Source organism: Stegodyphus dumicola, chromosome 3 (genome assembly GCF_044657685.1).
Source record: "Stegodyphus dumicola isolate Sdum_Otavi_A_Nest chromosome 3, ASM4465768v1".
In the NCBI taxonomy this organism is placed as follows: Eukaryota; Metazoa; Arthropoda; class Arachnida; order Araneae; family Eresidae; genus Stegodyphus; species Stegodyphus dumicola.
Genome location: NC_140770.1, coordinates 53,837,113 through 53,844,764, shown reverse-complemented (window position 1 = coordinate 53,844,764; position 7,652 = coordinate 53,837,113). Strand labels below are relative to the sequence as shown.

The window sequence follows — 7,652 nt, the reverse complement described above, 5'->3', positions numbered from 1 at the left end:
CATAACACGAAGTGAAGGCAGTTTGTGCCAATGCTTTGTTTTTACGAAAAAAATAAAAAATCCGATGAGCCAGCATAGTAGTTGAAGTAGACGAGTCTTTTTATCTGAAGAAAAAACAACGTAGGGAGATTCTTCCACCTCAGTGGGTTTTCGTCAGGTTATGCAGCTGGAACTTAAGAATGTTTCATTGTCGCAATCCCCGATCAAGTAGCAACCTCTTTAATGGCCGCGACAGAGGAACATATAGCAGCATATTTTTCGACTGTTGGAAAGGATACAAAACTCAAGAACTGAAATATTCCGGATTTGAACATTTTACTGTTAGTATCTCGTATAATTTTGTGGACCCAAAAACCGGATGCCCCACCCAGACAACAGAAATACTGTGGAGTACTGCAAAATGGCGTAATAAATGGAATTCCATGAAACCATTTGGCGTTTTACTTAATTCAATTTATGTGGTGACTCTTGTATTCTAAAGTCCCAATCACATATGTTTCCGCTACAAGGTACCGGATGTCGAAAGGGACAATTTTCAAAACCCTCACATTACCACAAGACCTACGTAGTTAGGTTACCACTTTTACTTACTAAACAGACTTGAACACCAAACAGTAACCAATTATCGCTCAGATTGGGATCACGTGATCCTTCAGAAACAGAACTTTCGTCTGATTGGTTCATCTCTACCCGGTACAGAGCTGCAGCCAAAACAATTCCGGCAAGGTTTCAAAAAATCCCGCGTGGCTGGTTCATCGTTTCCGCAGCTAGGCGGGACTTCGCTTCCAGGGAAGCTGTTTATTCTAGGAACCCTCCCGTTTAAACCAGAAACCGTTGATACCAGAATCTAGTTTCTCAGAAAAGATCTGTCTAGCAGGGGCTGTCGCTAGATGTGATAACCCCTTAAGACAAATTAGTTTTCAGCAGTTTTAAACGAAGTTTACGTTTTCATGCCTGCTGTGTAAACTGATTTTTTTATTTATCTTTTTTTTCTATATGTTTCAATTTATTAGTGTGAATTAAATTCAATAAAAATAAAAGTCCACCAGGCTCAAATATTATGGTACTTAGCTAATAGAAAAGTACCTGTTTGAGTATATATGGATTTACAAGCTTTGTATTTAAACATCATTTCTCTGAACAAGTTTAGTATTGAACAAATAAAAATATAAATATGCTGCAAATATTTTTAGTCTTTGAAAAAATTTGTTTTATATAAAATGCTATTTTTATTATTATTTAACACTACTTATGAGTCGTAAAAGTAGCCAAAGTTTTTTTCGTCAATTCACAAATTCGCCAACTGATTTGGCGATTTTTAGTGGAAGTACGGGTAATCAAAAAGTACCCAAACTTTTCTTAAAGCTTAAATAGTCACATATAAAATATTTTTCTGATATATAATAATGTATAATAATTTTAATTTCATAACATACAAATAGATTTAATTAATAGATTAAATAGATACAGGTATAATTTTAATAATATACAAATAGATTTAATACTAAATTCACCATTATTAACAAAATGCATTAGCCGAGATTATCACTGTGTCTTCTAACAAGTATTTCTCTATAAAAACGTAACTTTATTTTCTCAGGTAGTAAGCAGTACTGAAGAGTAGTGAGATTGACATATTAAAAGAATTTTAACAATTTTTAAATGAAACACATGTTTTAATACCCTGTACTAGATTCAAATATTTTGAATTGAATGTGATTATCCTCTATGTCTTGAAATTATTTATTAAAGAATAGGTTAATGAATAACGTACATTATGAGGAATGAACGATAATATATTCTAATTAGTACATGTACATAAATCTTCACAAATGTTTAGGAAATTGTTTATCCTTTTAGCTATTTATAACTTCTGCAAAATTTCAAAAGCACTTTTCAAGCATCTCGTAACAATTCTTCTTGCAATAGCTTTTATACTTCTTCTTAAGATTGATAATATTTGTTGTGTTTAGATGCAATATGCTATAAACGATAATCGAATCAATTCATAGAAATCTACAAGAAAATGAACTTCCATATTGAAATTACGCACTTGTAATGTAGTCTCATTTAAATTGTTATGGAATTATAATTATTAAGTCAAGTTTTCAACAAAATTTCTTATCAGGTTTCGCTAAATTTAACTTTACGATTTATTGAATATTTACAAGAATTTCGGAAATCGATTATTTCCGTTCTCAAGCTTGATAAACTATCATCTATTTCCTTCCGGTCCATGGCCCGTTGAATGAAATAACATTTTACAGATTTTTCTTTTGATTTTCTTCTTTTGCTGATATCTATCACTACAGGAAGGAGAAATTTCGTCACTTTTCTCGATATGCTTTTCAGTTTATTTTGCAAAACCAGCAAAGAATGAATTCCTGGGTGGTAACTTCTTTTGGGTGGCAGCTTAAGAGGAGGAAGAACAGAAATCTGATTCTTAATTCTTTCCATTTGCATCTGGAAATTTCTGTAGCTAAGATATCTTATGGTGCTTAACATGTCTGCCAACTTCAGTTTGAGAAGGTGTTCCGCTGGTAATGCATTTGCAGGGCTTTTCGCTTCAGTTTCGGGAATCGTTTGCATGGCTTTATGATCAATTTCCTTTTGTACAGCGCCGACATTCTGGTTTTTTTTAGCGTCTTCTAAGGCTTTTGACAGTTCCATGCACGTCCTCTCAGAAGCCACAAGCTCTAGTTGAAGCTTCCTCATCACATTTCCATTCTTCCGCTTTATATTTTGAGCTAACGAAACTAAGGATGGCAAGTAATTGGGTTCGAGGGTAAGTTCGATTAAATCATCGCCATCTTTCACGGAGTTGCAAAGAAATTCTAAATTAGAAACCGTCGTTTTCATTTCATCATTCAATAATCTCAGTTTAAATTCTATTTCATTTCGAGCTTCTTCGGTGTTTTCTATTTCTTTATGCTTAATGTTGTTATGAAATTCTATCAAATATTCCATTATTTCTGTCATTTTTTCTATATTAAGTCTTAACCGGCTACTACTATCCAAATGCAAAGTAGTTTGCTTTTTCTCTGCACAAAGCTGAATGTAATTTTGTAAGCAATTAGCATATCTGATCAGTTTCAGAGCATGATTTCTGATGCAGATAAAATTATCTTTCTCAAATAAATCTGTTTCACTTGGCGATGTTTCAATAGTTGTACAATGGGCACAAATGCATTTACTAATAATGGGTATAATTTCTGAATAGTACAATCTCTTGTGGATGTCCTCGTTAGGGATGCAAGACACTCTTGTGTCTAAAACTTTCCAAAGTGAATCGAATTCTTTTTGCAAAGAAAGCAAATTTTCTTTCCGATCGATTTCATTTTTAGATAATGATTCCAGGTATCCGTCTATTTCCTTGTCTATTTCAATCAGAGCTTGGTAATGTTTGCTTGGTGGTAAGGAAAGTTCTGGATGGGCATGATCTAAGTGGGTAGAATACAGCCGAAGCAAATTTCGTAATTCGGAAAGTTTAAGCAAGAATTTTGTTACAAATATTACGGTTTGTGTGTCAGACTTTTTTAAACAACTTCCGAATATAAAATATTTAGAATTAAGATGATCATAAAGAATGTTAATTTTTTTCATCACTTTTGAGAGAAGTAGAATCACTTCAAGAACATAAGAGTTCCTTTTTTCTTCAAAACGACTATTTGGAAGGAAATTAGACAAATAAGTAATTCTCTGATTAGCTACTTCTAACTCGACCCGTATCCTTGCTTTTTGTATGAGATCTCTCAAGCGTTCCTTCTTCTCTCTATCAGTTTTCATTTTTAGGGTTTCAGCTTCTATAGCATTTGCCTTTCTTTCCTCTAAAAGTTTATTGATTTCATGGGCCATGTTATGGTTACTGTGTTGAAGATTACTGGTAAGGTCACGATATTTAGCAATTGTTGAATCACGGTCATGAAGAAGATGACTTAAAATCTGGACTGCTTTTTCTGCTTTCTTTGTTTTCGATCGAGATTCTTCTAGATTCTTCTTGTACTCAGTGATCATATCATGCAAGATTTCTTCTATTTCTTTATTTATATCTATCTGTTCTTCAGCAATATTTAATTCTGTATAGAGCTGTTCAATTTTCCGCTCTGCATTTATATTTTTCTGAGTTATTTGAAAGATTAGATATTCTGCATTAGACAAGCAATCAATTGTTTCACATAATTCTGTTATTTGCATTTTATAAGTAGAAATATCTTCTTTAAGATTTTTTTTATCTCTTTCCAAAATCGTAATTTTTTTCGAACTAGCTTTCACAGCAAATTCAGCATCGAATAATTTTTGTTGCTTGTATAAATATAATTCCTTGAGTTTTAATAAGGCACCTTTCAACACTTTGTTTTCATTTTCTATTCTCTTCAAATAATGCACAGCTGGTACTTGGTTAAAACATTGCAGCTGCATTTCTTCCTTGCAAATATCCAATTCGAGTTTTAATTCCTCGCAAGATTCTTTCGCAGTTTTGAGTCTCGTTTCAAGTAATTCACATTTCTCTTCTGCGATTTCTTTTTCTATGATAGCTATTTCAGCTAATTCCATTAATTGTTGGAATCTCAATTTAATTTTGTGCTTAATCCTCCCTGGTTCAGCTAACTCCATTTTCGCCTTCTTTAGTTGTTTTTTGAGCATAAGTATTCGCTTTTGGGTATTCTCTAATTTCTTTTCCACAATATTTACAGTTTTTACAAGTTCGTCTTGGCTTTTCAGACTCATAGCTAACATATCTTCAGCAATTTTAAGTTTGTTTTGCAGAAAAATTATATTTTCATTAACTTTACTTTCTTTCTTTTGTTTTGGGGCATTAACTTTTTCACTGGTTTTTGATTCCATTTTGGATGAATTTTCTCTTTCTGGCAACTTTTCTGGGATCGAATTCTTTTCCGAAAACCATCTGGGTCTCTTAATTTGCCTGTACCTTAAGGCATTTCTAAGGTAATTGGGATATGGAACTTTCGGATCAGACTTCTCTGAAGGTTCGTTATCTTCTGCGCTTTGTCGTCGTGGATCCTCTCTTTCCAACTGACACGAACGTACGAAAATTCCATGGTTTCTTGGGCATTTAAAATAACTAACTCCTTCGCAACTACCGTTATTTCTTCCTTTAGGATCATCCAATGCAACACCAATCCATATGCCATCAGAGAAATGGGTATTTCCTATAAAAGCTACTTTACCGGTTGTGTTTTTGCCTAAAACATAAACTTTGTCATTTACTTTTAGGTCATTCATTTTCAATATTACTGTTAATTTTGAAACTTATTAAGGATTTTGTGGGAAGAAGATACACATATTTGATATATTTTGAGGGAAGTTATTATAGTTCTTTCGGTTGGATTTATTTTGATTGGTTAAATATATATATAAGGAAATGTGAGTAAAATTTGAATCATAAAATATCGTTGCCATTGATCAACAATAAATTAATTAAATGAAATATACTTTTGAAGTTGATACAATATTTTCTAAGCACGTTCTGTGTATTAGCAATTTAATATCCTATTTATGTTTCATTGAGCGAGTTTTGAGTTTAATGCCAGTTTTTTATAAAGATTTTGAATTAATAATTTTTTGTTAACATAGTTTTATTTGAAGAAATTCCAAATAAATGACATTTGCTAAATTGAGGAAAGAATTTTTAGAGTAATACTGCTGATTAATATGTTTAATTATTATTTATGCAAAATTCCGAAACCTGAATAAATGGCAAAAACCAGAGGAAAGCAAATGTTATAAACAAAGATTATAGCTAATTACCTATAATTCATAGAATGTAAATTTTAATTTTTACTTCCTTGTACGAAGTAAAGAAATTATTGTAATCGCGAAAATTTTGGGTGTCATATTTCAAAGGAAATACCCATTTTGACTGGTTCCAAATGCATTCGGACGGTTTTTTGCGTGATATCTGCATATACGGATAGAATAAAGAACTCTTTTTTTCTAAAACGGAAAAAAAAATGTATTTAAAAGGAATTCACTTGGGATTTTTTGTGGCGTCTGTATGTACGAACATACGTATCTCGCATTACACAAAAAACATCTAGCTTTCCTAAATTTATATAAATCTCTCTAAATTTTAAAGGCGACTGACATAGGTTCTTCTTCTTCAGGAACAGATTTACTGAAAGTCAGATGATGAGTAAGAAAGAGTGGGGACACCTGATACCTTACATGAGTAAACAGGCGTACGCCCCACGCCCTTTACTATCCAGAATAACCCCGCCCAAGGAAAGCAAGGCCAGCAATAACTTTGCATCTTTACGTCAAAGTATCAATCCTTCGGCAATTTATAGTAATTTAAATTTACCCTACTGTATAAGTAAGCACAGTTTAATGAAGTAATGTAAATACTACGTAAAGTACATTTTTGAAATATAAGAATAAACAGTACTTTTCTAATAGTCAGTTTGTAAGGATCTTAAGTTTTACTAACGTTTATTTTATTTTAAATCTTTACTATCACTTCTTATTTTCTACTTCCGGCCAGAATTAAAAGCTTTAACTTATTTATGCAAATTTGTCTGGCGAACGCCAAGTACTTAAGTTGTGGCTTTTTTCCAAGCGAGAGAGAGGAAGGAGTGATTAGAAGCAGGCCGCTTGCCATAGAAGTTTTACTCGGTTGCTGGTTGCCTTCAAGGCCAGAGGTTTAATCCTCTTGATAATTTTAAACGTATTGTAGTGTTAGCAGTTCTCTGTACTACATACGGCTTTCTGTTAATATACGGCCAATCTTCAAGTAGGCACTTGTTTATTAATCCAAAGTTAGTTTAGTTAGAGTTTAGTTAATATTTTTATATTCTTACGTTCAGACCAGAAGTGGTTGGTCTCTGTATTCCGAAGTCCGGAAATCATTGTAAAGAGAGAAAAATAAAGGGTTTCGTATACCCTTCTTGTGTCTATTGTCTACTTCCCACATTTATTGAACATAGCTTTAGTAAGCTCCCTGTTCCGAGTCAGGTCATTTAATGTTCCCAAAGCAAGTAAGGAGGAACACAGAACCTGATAAGTTCACTTCTATTAACTTAGTTGTAATGCTTGATGCAGTTTTAACTTTCCATAATCTATTAGCAGAATTTAAAATTTGCTAAAATTCACTTTAGAATAACATTATATAGACATTAGAGTTATAGAAATACTCGGAGAGCACCTGACATAATCTTTCTTGATGAATGGAAATTATGTTACTATTTTACTGGAATTTTTTTGCTATAATGAAGGAAATAAGAATAAATATATAACATTACAGAGCAATAATTTTTGAGTCATTTACTGAGCAAAATAGAACAAAAAAGAGGAAAATAAATCTTTTAAACCATTTTCAAAGAAGAAGGATGTGCATTAACTTTAAAGTTAATGAATTTACATTTTAGAGAAAGCATGTTCGAAACTTAATTCGTTAGTTGAAGAAAGCTTTTGGATAATTTTTAGCAAAAGAAAAGTTGATAGACTAATACAGATGACGAAGAATCGTTACGACCTACAATATTTTAAAGCATACTTTTGTATAGCTATTAGGTTCTTTCGAAGCAGGAGATGTAAAAATTGAGCAGCGGCCTCGCTGGGAATCGAACCACTGACCTTTAGAATACGTACCGAGCTTGAAGACCACTACACTACGAAGGCATGCTAAGAAGGCG

General features: G+C 32.6%; 1 protein-coding gene across 1 annotated transcript; it reads right to left on the bottom strand.

The window, feature by feature from the left end:
* Nucleotides 1-1,680: 1,680 nt before the first annotated feature.
* On the bottom strand, nucleotides 1,681-5,327 carry LOC118181265 (dynactin subunit 1-like). The gene has a single exon (XM_035350353.2). It carries the CDS (start codon nucleotides 5,242-5,244, stop codon nucleotides 2,125-2,127), a length of 3,120 nt encoding a protein of 1,039 aa, XP_035206244.1. The 5' UTR covers nucleotides 5,245-5,327; the 3' UTR covers nucleotides 1,681-2,124.
* Between the last annotated feature and the right edge of the window lie 2,325 nt (nucleotides 5,328-7,652).

Excerpts from the sequence above, each read along its gene's own strand:
- LOC118181265 (XM_035350353.2), bottom strand. The coding sequence starts at position 5,244 with ATGAATGACCTAAAAGTAAATGACAAAGTTTATGTTTTAGGCAAAAAC.